Source organism: Garra rufa, chromosome 24, assembly GCF_049309525.1.
Source record: "Garra rufa chromosome 24, GarRuf1.0, whole genome shotgun sequence".
Taxonomy (NCBI): Eukaryota; Metazoa; Chordata; class Actinopteri; order Cypriniformes; family Cyprinidae; genus Garra; species Garra rufa.
Genome location: NC_133384.1, coordinates 20,647,293 through 20,660,894, shown reverse-complemented (window position 1 = coordinate 20,660,894; position 13,602 = coordinate 20,647,293). Strand labels below are relative to the sequence as shown.

The window sequence follows — 13,602 nt, the reverse complement described above, 5'->3', positions numbered from 1 at the left end:
GTTTAGAAATTTTTACCCCAGTTATCCGCCAATTTACTCTCAGGAGAAGCTGACGCTAGAAAAGTCAGAGCCAGTCTGGAGATTTGAGTTGACAGACTTTATAAGAAATGTAGTATATGATGGTCACAGACTCTGATTTTTTAGCTTCAGGTTATGATTCCATCCGGTCGGAGGATATCAAAGATGGTTGATATTTTAAGCTGATTTTAGAACACATTGTTTTCATGTCACGTTTCTCCTACACTCTAAAAAATAAAGATGCTTTAAAAGGTTCTTCACAGCGATGCCACAGAAGAACCATTTTTGGTTCCACAAAGAACCGTCTTTTTCTTACCTTTTTATAATCTGAAGAGCCCTCTTTCGCCACAAAGAGCCTTTTGTGAAACAGAAAGGTTTTTCAGATGTTAAAGGTTCATTATGGAACCATTTAGTCAAAAAAGGTTCTTCTATGGCATCGTGAAGCACCTTTATTTTTAAGAGTGCATGTTTCTGCATGAGTTTGTTGCGATGGAAACAACTTTAAAGGGTGATAGTGTACGATCCTCTTACTTTAGTGTTTAGTGTATGGTGACCAGTTTTTCCTCTGACTATTACAAAGTCGGTAAAGTCTGTTTTTAAAAGTCATGTAGTGTTTTCCAGCCTTTAGCTGTATTCAGAAATGTTGTGTTTTACTTAGTATACCAAAATCTATTATCTTAAGTAAAATCTGATTATTTATGATATGACTGTTCTCCTCGCATCTTTCAAACAGATATGAAGGGACAGCAGAGAAACTCACAGCCGGAGTCACTCTTGAAAGTCTTGCTGGTCTGCTGCCATATCGTCTTGCAGTCTTCATTCAGCCGAAAGTAGCGGGTCTTCCTCCATGACCTGGACTTCACCTTTAGTAGGTCTCCACCTTTCAGCAAAAACTGCAGGTCCGGGTCTCCCTCCAGACCTAAAAGTCAAGAAAATGTCAAGTTCATGGATCAGTGCGAATGGATTTCACAAAGGTCATAAAATGTTCAAGTCCACTCTCAAATTATGAGAACTTTGGAAGGCCAAATATAGAACAAAGTCAAAAATGTCCAGGGTCAACGCTGAGTCACGTATAGGTCAAAGTTATTTTAAAAGACTGTATCTATGGATTCATTAATGCTAAAGTCCCGACACACCTCTCTCCAGACAAAAGGCTTTGCTCAAGGTCAAAACCTGCTGGATGAGTATGGTAAAGGTTAGTGTACATGCATGAAGAATTTCTTCGATACTCTTTCGTGCTATATATCTACACACTATAAAGTCTAAATCACTGAGTTTTTACTTTAATGAAAAAGTATATGTTTAACCATTTCAATTGTGTAGATTTGTCTATAAATTTTTAGAATCATTCCTTTTCAGTAACTAGTATCTAGCTTTTAAGTATACGGTACAAATACCCAGTATATCATTATATTTAATTTGTACGGTATTTTGTATTTATTTTCTCAATGATTTTTTCTTAACTAGAGTATCATAAATAAAGATAACGCAGACACGTATTGACCACATACATCCACCCACACAGCATGTTTTCCACACTGCAATGATACTGTGGTTATCTTTTCTTTCTGAAACCACAAACCCACATTGCTGATAGAGAAAAGATTAGCAATAAAATCATTTTCATCACCCACAGAGATTATAAACAGATATATACAGATTTAAAGGTTGCATGCTTCACATGTTGATAGTAAAAAAAAAATTAATACATATGTAAAAAGATATCCATATGCAGAACTTGATATAATCTTTTGTGAGATTTGACCTTTTGATATGGTAGCTATTTTTTCTTAAGATATATAAAACACTGCCAGTCAAAAGTTTTTAAACAGTAGGCTTTTTAATGTTTAAGTGTCTTCTGCTCACCAAGCCTGCATTTATTTGATCCAAAGTACCGAAAAACAGTAAAACTTTTAAATATTTTTACTATTTAAAAAACTGTTTTCTATTTGAATATATTTATTCCTGTGATTTCAAAGCTGAATTTTGAGCATCATTACTCCAGTCACATGATCCTTCGGAAATCATAATAATCTTCTGATTTGCTGTTTTTTCAGGTTTCTTTGGTGAATAGAAAGTTCAGAAAAACAGCATTTGTCTAAAATAGAAATCTTCTGTAAGATTGTAAGTGTCTTTATCATAACTTTTGATCAATTTAAAGCATCCTTGCTAAATAAAAGTATTCATTTCTACAATTTCTAAATGCTGATTTTGGATCTTTCTATTCATCATCTATTTTACATATTGATAATAATAATAATAATCTAATCATCTAATCAGAATATTAGAATGATTTCTGAATGATAACGTGACACTGAGAACTGGGGACTAGCTTTGATCACAGCAATAAATTACATTTTAAAATATATTCAAATAAAAAAGCTATTTTAAAATCGTAAAAATATTTCACAATTCAAATAAATGCAGGCTTGGTGAGCAAAAGAGACTTTTTAAAAAACAAAAAAATCTTACTGTTCAAAAATTTCGACTGAAAGTGTATATACTATACACTATTTCTACAAAAATATTAAGCAGCATGACTCATTACAACATTAATAATAAAAAATGTTTCTTGAGCAGCAAATTACCATATATATGCATAACATACTCAGTTCACTTATATACTGTTCACTTTCCAAACAGCCATATCACAATTTTCAGGATTGATTTTTAAACCATTATGCAAGGATTATTGCATCTATAAAGCAAGACAATGATAACCACAATTTTACTGCAATATGGAAAAATGTGTGTGTGCATGGGTGGCGTCTGTTTGCAGTCAATTCATGTCAATGTTGCAATAAAAGATCTGTCTTTCCATAAAATGTTTTCACTTCCTGTTGCTGAATTTGGAACGATAAAATATTGTGGTTTACGCACAACACATCCCAAATGAAACACAAAGCTGTTGTCCTCCAGCTATCATAGTCCTAATATCAGAGTGATAAATACGCAACCTAGTCGTGGTGGGCTTAATTGGCCCAACGATTGAATTATGAGTATATCTCCAGCAGCTTCTCTGACCCCAGGGTGTGGGCATAACCACAACATTGCAGACATTTTTTCACGAGCTCTTGCCACAGAGGCTGTTTATGAGGCTCTGGCGGTACTCAAGCAGAAGGTGGAGAAATGGTGAAAGGCCTCTGAAATAAGGACTGAAAACATTTTCTGTGCTGGGACGGCTGCCTGTGTTTACTCGGAAAACTCTGCGTGTAAGATTTTATTTTGATGGCTGACACTAGTGTTACAGCATTTTCGAAAAGGGTAAGGTATTTAACATTTAGGAAAATGTGAGCATCAGGTTTTTTTTATCTCATTCAAATCGCACTCCAGAGGTATTCAGAATGCAAATGTAGATGTCGCTAAGTTCAAATACTCTTCTGACTTCTCAATGCTGTGATCTTCAAAGAAGTTATAGAAACAGGGCCAGGTATGATTTGCAATGTGAATTTTAGCTATGCCCTTGCTGGAATAAAAGCCAGAGACATCTGTAATACCTGGAGAAAGCTATCCAATAGCATTCCCATACACCTCAATAGTGATTTAAGGCAGCAAACAGTTGAAAAAAAAGTTTTAGGGCCCTTCAAAACAAAACCGGGAATTGGTCTGTACTGACACTACACTGTAAAAACTGTTTCAACTTAAAAAAAACTTAAGTTCAGCAGCTGCCTTAAAATTTTAAGTTAAATCGACTCATTTTTAGTGTAATAAGTTAAAATGACTTGTAGTTTTAGTAAGCTGATTTAACTTAAAATTTTAAGGCAGCTGCTGAACTTAGGTTAAGTTATATTGGCGGCACTGAACGATACAAACCAAACAAAACTTGCATATATTGTTGATTACTGCTGCTGAAAACGGTTAATTATTCTTATGCTTTGGGCTGTACTAATCAATTGGATGGGGAAAAACATTTGTTTGTTTGTTTATTTATTTAGCAGGACAGTGCATATTAAAAACAGAGCATCTGTAACATGCCAGAGTTAGCCAAAGGCTAATTTTCATCTGTTGTCCTGTAGGCCTGTTGTACAGTGGCCCCCTAGAAAAAGCATAAAATGTATAAACAGTGAGGTAAACAGCAATAGGAAACGACATGTTTGCGCAGGGTTGATTGATTACAGCAGAGGCAGCAGTAGCGTAAAAAAAACAGTACGATACAAATAAAATTATTTCTGAAAACACAAAAAGCAGCAGCAAAGAGTTTAGGAAAGACATAAAAGCAGCAGTATACATAGCAAGCATTAATAAAGCATATTAGAACAATTACAACTGCATATTAAAATGACAAGCATATCACAATCATAAAATAGTATGCAAAGGTCAGAAAGGAATCACGCACTCACAAGTAGAAAGCAGGATGGCAACAGCAGTGTTTTAGTGTTGACAGGTCTGATTACTAATCAGCCAATGTTTTAGGTGAGAGCGAAATAAATTATATGTACTGATGTCTCTAATTGTTGTTGGAATAGTGTTCCATTCCTGAGAGGCTTTGACAGAGAAAACTGACTGACTAAAAGCACTTTTCCTAAGTGGGATAATACAATCACCTCTAGACACTCCTCTAGTGATTCTGTGTGTAGATGTTCTAAAACTGACAAATTCACTAAGAGGATATGGAGCCATCCCATGTAGGATTTTGTATGTCTGACAGGCATTCGTGTACTTAATAAGATTGTCCCAACTTAGAAGACGATGTTTTGAAAGAATGGAGCAGTGATGAAAATGTTTTGATTTCTTGTCAAGTACTTTGATTGTCTGCTTGTATAAAGACTGTAATGGTATCAAGGTGGTGGAGTTAGTCTGAGACCAGCTTGTTAGACAATAAGTGAAATGAGAGAAAATCATTGAATACATGAATGTTTTTGCAGCTTGGACGGACATGGAATTTCTAATAAATCGAAAATTAGCTATGTTAAATTTTACTTTTTTACAGGTTTGCTTTACGTGTGACCTAAAATTGAGTTTGTTGTCCAGGAGAATGCCCAAGTATTTAAATTCTTGGACAGTTTGTATTTTTTCTCCTGACACTATAATGTCTGCATCTTTGGTTACTTTACGTGATTTCGTGAAAAACATGCCTACAGTTTTGGAAACATTAAGTTGTAGGCAGCATTGATTTAACCAATTTGTAACATTGACCATTGCATTTGTAAGTTTGACAGCTACCTCAGTTTTTGAAGACCCATGTACATACAAAACTGTGTCATCAGCATACATTTGAACATTAACGTCCGGACATATCAATGGCAGGTCATTAACATACATGCAAAAAAGGACCGGGGCTAATATAGAGCCCTGTGGCAGGCCAGTTGACACAGAAAGTAACTCAGACTGACTATTAGCAATGCGGACTGTTTGTAAACGCTGAGTAAGATACGAGTGAATCCATTTTATTACACTGTCTGAGAGATTAAAAGTAGATAATTTAGCCAGTAGGATCTGGTGGTTTACTGTATCAAATGCCTTTCTAAGATCAAGAAAGATTGCACCTACAATGTTATTGCTATCAAGTAGTAACTTGATTTTTTCAATGAGATGACAATTTGCTGACTCAGTTGAATGGTTAGGTCGAAATCCAAATTGCAGCGCATGAAGATGAAAGGAACTATTATTTAAGTGATCTTTGATTTGTTCACATATCCATTTCTCAAGAATCTTAGACATTACAGGCAAAATACTAATAGGTCTGTAGTTAGAGATAGATTGTGGGTTTCCTGATTTGAAAATAGGTGATACAATGGCCGTTTTCCATATGGTTGGAAACTCTGCTTGGTGTATGGATTGATTAATAATTTTTGTGATGGGACTGATTAGTGCTGAACTAACATTTTTGAGCATAGTTGTATCCATCCCATACACATCTTTAGATTTGGACAGTTTAAGTTTTCTTATAATTGATTCAGTGTTTGCTTTAGTTGCATGATTAAAAACAAGACTAGGTTCTATTGATGGAACTTTACACATCTCAACATTTACAGGAGGGAAGCCCTCGGCAATGGCTACAACCGAGTCAACAAAATACTGGTTAAGTGTTGCGGCTACTGCAGCTGGATCCGTAATGCAATTTCCATCAACAGTTAGTACAAGAGATTTTCTTAGTGTAGGTTTTTGCCCCATTAATATTTTCAGCTGGTCCCAGACTATCTTTGGATTACCTCTTGCCTCACTGATTATGGTCAGAAAAAAGTTGGCCCTAGATTTTCTTAACATAGTTGTTACAATATTCCTTAGCATAGCAAAATGCTGTTTGTCATGGGATAGTTTTGTCTTAACGGCCCTCTTTAGTGCAAGATCACGCTCTTTCATTTTTTTCAGGACATCTGTTGTTATCCATGGGAGGCTACTTCTTTTTTTCCTGTGTGTAAACCTACAGGTAAATTCTTTAATAATACACTGTAGTTTGCTTGAAAGTATTTTGCTTCCCTCATTTACATCTTTTCCAGTTAACAAGGAGTCCCAGTTTAAACTATTTACTGTGTTTTTAAAGATTTCCTGGTCTTTGTTAGGTATTCTGAACGATTCCTGATCCTTAACAGTACAAGCACTGAATCTCTTTTTTGATAATTTTCTGGCCACAAGTACTAGATTGTGGTCAGATAGCCCAGTAAACATGTTTAGAGATTTTATAATTCTTTCCGGTCTATTGCTAAATATCAAGTCAATCTGAGTTGAAGTGGACTGTGTTACTCTTGTTGGCCCTTTAATTAGTTGTGTGAGATCAAAGCGATCTGTTATCTGTTTGAGATTTTTCCTGGCTAATCTGTCTTCCCAATTTATATTCATATCCCCCATTAATATTACTTCCTTGTCAAAATTGCAGTTTATCAGCATAGTTTGTAAGTTTTCATAAAAATCAATATTAGAGTTCGGGGGACGATAAATTACAATAAGACTAAATGACATTTGAGGTGATAAAATAATTTTTAAAGCAATATATTCTAAATCACAGTTTGCCAAGATTATCTCTTCACACTGAATGCTATTCCTTATATATACCATGACTCCGCCTCCTTTAGATCTCACTCTGTCTCTTCTATAAATTTGATAACCTGGTACCATAACTGCTGCAGATGGTGAATTTGCGTGGAGCCAGGTTTCAGACAGGCTAAGATAATCAAGATTGGATTCTGTTAAAATATGCTGAATTTGGTCTGATTTAGGTACAAGGCTTCTTATATTAAGATGTCCCCCAAATAATCCCCTAGGTTTCATTTTGGGGTCCCATATTATTTTAGAATGGTTAACAGTCTGTAAAATTTTCCACTTCTTGTTCTTTACAACAGCTGGGTTTGTATACCATTTCTGGTGTCCACACTTTTCTCTTCCGGGTATAATTGGGTTATTGTTTTGATTAGCTTTATGTTCCTTTGGGGTGCGAGTAGATGAGTTGTCACCTGCAATTTCTGACAATGAGGATGGTTTACGGTGGTTCGAGGCGTCCCGGGCACATAACGCGCTGTCGTCCCTCTCCGCCGGGTCCGAAGTCACTCGCAGCCGAGGCAGCGCACACCGCTCCCCACAGGCACACAAGCCACGCCCGGCCCCAGGCTCCAGGCCTCGGCCGGCCGCAACGTCCGCGTCGGGCACCGCCGATAACCCCACAGCAGTCGTCAGACACACAAGATCATCCCGGTAAGGTTGTTGCCCATTTGTGTAGTACATATTACATAATGAGCATACCTGAAAGTTATCGATGGTACTCCTGCTGTGCATGGACATGGTGGATCGGTCCTGTTGTTGGTTGTTAAGCGGGCCAGGACACTGGTGGATGTCTCCAGACAGCAAAAGGAACATTGTTATAAGGAACGCGAGGCTTTGTGATGGTTTTAATATAGTTTTGTAGCGCGTTGTTGCTCGACTGGAAAGGTGTGGTCGTATGAAGGTTGCAGTCGCGGATTTCCCCAGTCCAAAATGTTTGTTTAACGTTAATTGGTGTGTCAATAAATAGATCGCGGGCGACTGATTTGTATTACAGTTACAAACACCCAAAAGTTGACCGGTGTCGGTATAGCTAAAAGTATTTACAAGCAGCCCAAAAATAAAGAGAGCTGCAGCTACACCTGTCGCACCTGGTGCCGCCATCTTGCAGAGTACCGTCCTTGTAGTACTATAGACTGGAAAAAGTTATAACAAATCAAGGAGAAGAGTGCAAAAAACAGACAAGGTGTTTGTGGTAGGCCAAACTGAACCAGGATTTCAGAGCAAGAATCTGGAAGAATCAAGAAGCAAGAATCTTATCAACATTCATGTTTGTTCTTATCATTTCCGGTCAGGTAGGTGAAATATTAGGCTAATATCTTAAATAATACTGCTCTTATGTACCTTTACCAGCTATTAACTTAAGTTTGTCAAAATATTAAGCCCTTTACTGCCTACTACGTCCTTCTCTATATGATTTAGCAGCTTCCACAATTTTTTTCCTAGGTTTAGACAGCTTGAATTAGCAGAACAACGTATTCAGTAGTACATTAACCGTGCAATCCATGCTGTTGTTTACATCCGAGTATTGGCTATATGGCCGTGCATCTGGGTAACTGACCAGATTTTAACATAAGTGCAAACCCTGCAAATTCTGAATTTTCTGGTTATACATGTATCGTAAATACAGCAATCTGATGAAAACACCTGTCTACATATGAACCACAAAGAATTTCTGCACAAGTGCAGTAGTTTCAAAATCAGTGCGTCTAGAAGTTTGTGAGTCATGTCAAAGACAGCTGACTAAAGATGTTATGCAACTCAGCATATAACTAAAAATACGTCAAAAGATTCTATAACTTGAACTGAAACCTGAATGAAACTCAATTTGTCCATTGAACACAAAAGGTTATTTAAAGCATAATGTACACCCTGCTTTTTTCCTATACAATAAAAGTGAATGGTGACCACAGCTGTCAAGTAACATTTTCAAAGCAAGCAAAAACAAAGATTTTGGTCTGATCCTCAGACAAAGCTATTATGTGACTTCAAAGACTTGTAATATAGCGCACAAGTTATTATTTTACAAACCATTATTTTAAAGCATCAGAATTGTAAGATATAAACTTGCAATTTTGAGTTATAAAATCGAAATCTCACAATTGTGCCTTTTTCAGAATTGCAATTCTGACTTTTTAACACACAATTGTGAGTTATTAACTCAGAACTGTAAGATATAAACTCAACTCTGATAACATATCAGTTTTTTTCCCTCTCAAAATTAGGACTTTATAACTCACAATTGAGTTCTCATAATTCTGAGAGTTTGTATGAGAATTGTGAGTTTGTATCATGCAATCCCGAGACAAAAGTCAGAATTGTGCGATATAAAGTCACAGTAACCTTTCTTTATTTACTACAGTTAGATATTTTTAAATCTTACAGTGTACTCAGATTCAAACGTTTATATGCCATTATCAACAGAATGCTTAAGATCTGTGCCTTATGTTTCATTTTTTTTTTCTGGATCAACCTCAATTTAATTCAAATTTGCCTGAAAGCACTTTATTTTGGTTATTAAAATGTATGTAAACACACCAACTGAAGCATTCAAATCCACTCAGTTTCAGTACACCACAACGAAGTGGGAAAATACAGTAAATGATAATCGTAATGCTATTTCATGTGTTTTGATGCTATTGTCATTGTCATTTAACACGAAGTCCTGGATGACACTATTTTTTTCAGGACAGATAGATTTGTGAATAAGAAGTCTTTATTTATAACCAGCGCACCTTGACTTTTAATGACTGGACAGTAGCCAGTAATTCAACTGTGATAAGTCAACCCCCAAAACCATTCAGTGTTTCCTTGGAAATGTTTTGTAAGCCTATACTCTCCTTTCAGTTAATTGAATACATTTGCAAAACAGATTTTCTCTTGAATTTGGCTGGAATGTCATTTAACAACATCCAAAACATCCAAAAGCTGAACAGGAAAATCCCCTTGACTCATTCCCTATGCCAAACATAAAAAACTGTATCATACACTTTTATGAAATAAACATGGACATTTGTGACATCCCTCAGAAGAATCTGAATGCATATAAACATCCACAGCATTTCATCATGGTGTAGTTTACAAATGCTAATATTTAAATCCTTTGAATCCTTTATATTTAAAGAGTGCAGCTTCTTACAGCAAACAAAAAGTCTGATTCGCACTGACTTGTGCCAGTAGTAGAGATTGGTTGACACATTTACAATGTTTATCTAATATTTACAGTGACTTTCACAGTTTATATGAGACACCATTGTTACAGTTTTAGAGTAAGTAGTGATAAAAACTATAGCTGCAGTTTTAGAGGAAACTTTCTAGGACTAGAAACAGAAAGTTAAACAACCCTCACGCAGTTTAGTCCACGGAGGACTATTTAATGCACGACCGCCCGACACAAATGCAACACCCACCTATGCGTTTCCCATTCTCGCGTGCCACGATCCTGCAATGCTCTTGGTAAACTATCTCCTGGGATTTTGTCCTTTGGCGAGGCATACGTATACAAGACATGGCCGAAATTCCTCAACGGCATCGACTGTAATCGGCTAAGTTTGTCAAGAAAAATAACATGAGGCGAGAAAACCATGACGTTTGCACGTCTGTCTATGGGCGGGTTCTAAACCTGCAAAAATCATCGTGTTGTGATTTTATGATTCACTTGTTCTATGTAGGCTATCTCTGTTTTTTTCCCTGTAAGTCTGGCATGTTATGGCAGGCACTGTGGTATTAACATAACCTGTATAATGCTGTAATAACAACATATGTATAATAATATTTGTGTCTGTTGATGCCGTTTTAACGGCTTGCTTAAACATAAAACATTTCATGTCCTTCTAATAGAAGTTTCCGTGTAAGATTTAGTCCACATTTTCCCTGACGTCTACAAATGTGCCTTCTCTCTTGAGGCGTTTCGCTTATGCAAGAATCTTTGGTTTTGAACGAATCTTTTAAATGGAAGAATCGATCTGATTTGACTCCCGTTTAGTTCCAAAGAACGAACCAATAGCATTCCAGGCTGGTTGTGATTGAGCATTTCATTGGCTGGACCTGCTGAAAGAACCGACCCTTCACTGAACGAGTCAAGACTCGCAAACTGAATGAACTGGATGCATCTGCTGACCAGCTAAAGAGGCGGCAAGTTGTTCAATCCAGTTAATATTGTGAGTGAGTGAACAGTTAAACATTTTTAGCTATTTCTGTCTTCATATAGCTCATATCAAACATATAAACTCTCTATTGAATCCACTGATTTATAATAGAGAAAATAGAGCAGTGGTGGAATCTAAGTGAAATGATTTGAACAAATCAGTGAGCGAATCCAAATGATTCTTTTAGTGAACCGATTCGAAGACAGGAGTTTATGTTCCACTTCTTGATGGATAAACCGAATATGGGACTTTGCATAAATGGAAAACTTATTTGTTTAGTATTAAATGTTACATTTAACCGTTTGTGAACAACTGTGATGTTCTGGTTACATGATGGGACAAAATCGGAACACTTTCAGTCAATTTGTCTACATAACAACCTAACAAAAGTGATTTCATTTTGTCTTGCAATGTATAAGGGTGTGAAGCAAAGTCCTTGGTATATTGCTTGGTATTTTGAAAAAAAAAAAAAAAAACAGTTATCCATTTTTAGCTGTTTCTATCTTCTTGTAGCTCAAACTCTCTGTGGAATCTAAGTAGATGTGATTTGAACAAGTGACTAAGCGAATCTAAATGAATCGTTTAGTGAACCGATTCGGAGTCACTTTGATGTATCACTAGTTTAAATTTAATTTGGCATAGGGCGCCTTCTTCTGGTTGAATCATCGTGTGACAATAGTTAACCTGCTGACAGTTGGCTGGTGCAAGTAGGTCCACGAAAAAAATATAAATTACATATTGTGTAACCATACGATATATAAGCTATTAACTCAAATAGTATGTATGTATTTGTTTGCAATGCTGCAATGCTCATAAACGACATTGTTTTATTGTTACCTCATGCATTTGTTTTAGAATCTCTATATTAAAGTTTTCATATGTAGGACAAGTCAGTAAACCCCTAAGGTGATGAGAATGTTCTATATGCCAGTAAATACAGCTGTAGCCTACATTTAATAGCAATTCTGGGTGTGCAACACAGTAAACAGGATGGTCATAACACGTCGCATGACTGGAACCTCGTGAAAGCAAAAAATAAAGTAACATTTTACAATTTGTGTTTTAAAGTAAATAGCTTTGTATAAAGTTGGTGGTATTGGACTAACATTTACCGAATGGTGTTCATACAGCCATTATAAATAGCCTGTTGACAATTCAAATCAATTCTTTTCACTTCTCGCTCGGAATAATTAATGACATCACACTATAAAACTTACCGAGTCTGCCGACGTTTCCATTGGCTTCCATGATGCTTTCTGTTGTTTTATTTAGAGCTTGCTTTCAGTTGTAGTATATTCCAGTTGGAAAAAGACCTTTCGCCACCCAAAGCTACTCAGAGCCGCCCAAATACTGACTGGGATGAGTAGAGCCCGTGTCCTAAACCATCCACTAGCAGGAAAGTTCAGTGCGCTGTGTGTGGAACCCGCCTATTACTAGTACAGTATCGAGAATTTGCCAACACCCACAACAACAACACCGGTCTTTCAAGTCTCTGGTCTCAATGATGCCCTGTGTTTTCAAGAAGTTTCATTTGTTTCCACCCATTATAACCGACTGAAGGTTAATTCAGAAACGATTTTCCTATCGTGGTAATGTACAAAAGGAGCTCTTGCCAGTGGCTACAGATGGTTTTGATGCAATTCTTAGAAAATACACCCTTGTTCTGTAAATCAACACTTGAGAGTGTTGCTAAAAGACTGACAGTGAATAAAACCAAAGTACTGGCTATAGTTGCACTTTTAATCTGACCCTCAACCTAGATGTGTTTCATAAGCACATCATTATCTTATCATTCAGGTGTGAGGAAATAAGACTCAGTATAGTGTTTAATTTACATTCAGTGTTAAGAACATGTCTTCATTTCATTGTATTTCACTCAAGGCATTTGGGACTTAATGCTACAGCTTGTTTGGTTTTGTTTTTATATTGCACTTCACAGTGGATTTATCTGAATATGGGACTTGGCATGAATGGAAGGCTGTTTATTTGTTTAGTATTAAATGTTGCTAGTGATTTATTGTCAGTGATTGTGTTGCATCTCTTGACATGACTGGAAAAATCTGAACACCTCCAAGGAATTTGTCTACGTAATAACCGAACAAGAGTGCTCTAATTGTGCCATGCAATGTAGACAGGGTGTGAAGCAAAGTCCAATAGCATACAGCTCATACAACCTCATTGCTTGGGATTTTGAAAATCATCTTGCCTGGCGACTTTTAGCACACCCTTCAAAACTGCCAAGCCATACCTGATCTTCAGGTATGTAGAGGTGTGCATGTTATTTTTGGATTGAGTAACATGTTGTGTCATAAATGTATGCTCATGTTCCATGTATACCATCACAGTGACCTATCACCATTTTGCTTTAATATTACTGTCTAGTATCTATCTATCTATCTATCTATCTATCTATCTATCTATCTATCTATCTATCTATCTATCTATCTATCTATCTATCTAT

General features: G+C 36.4%; 1 protein-coding gene across 2 annotated transcripts in view; it reads right to left on the bottom strand.

Moving 5' to 3' along the window:
• Positions 1-12,548, bottom strand: part of plcd1a (phospholipase C, delta 1a) — a 36,141-nt gene extending 23,593 nt beyond the window's left edge. The window contains exons 1-2 of one of the 2 annotated variants that reach the window (XM_073830331.1): positions 12,359-12,548; positions 779-937 (exon numbers count right to left, since the gene is read on the bottom strand). In XM_073830331.1, coding sequence (XP_073686432.1) covers positions 779-937; positions 12,359-12,389 — 190 coding nt within the window. In that variant the 5' untranslated portion in view covers positions 12,390-12,548. Of the gene's footprint in view, positions 1-778; positions 938-10,403; positions 10,540-12,358 lie in introns of those variants that run through there. The other variant, XM_073830330.1, reaches the window with a different exon arrangement.
• Between the last annotated feature and the right edge of the window lie 1,054 nt (positions 12,549-13,602).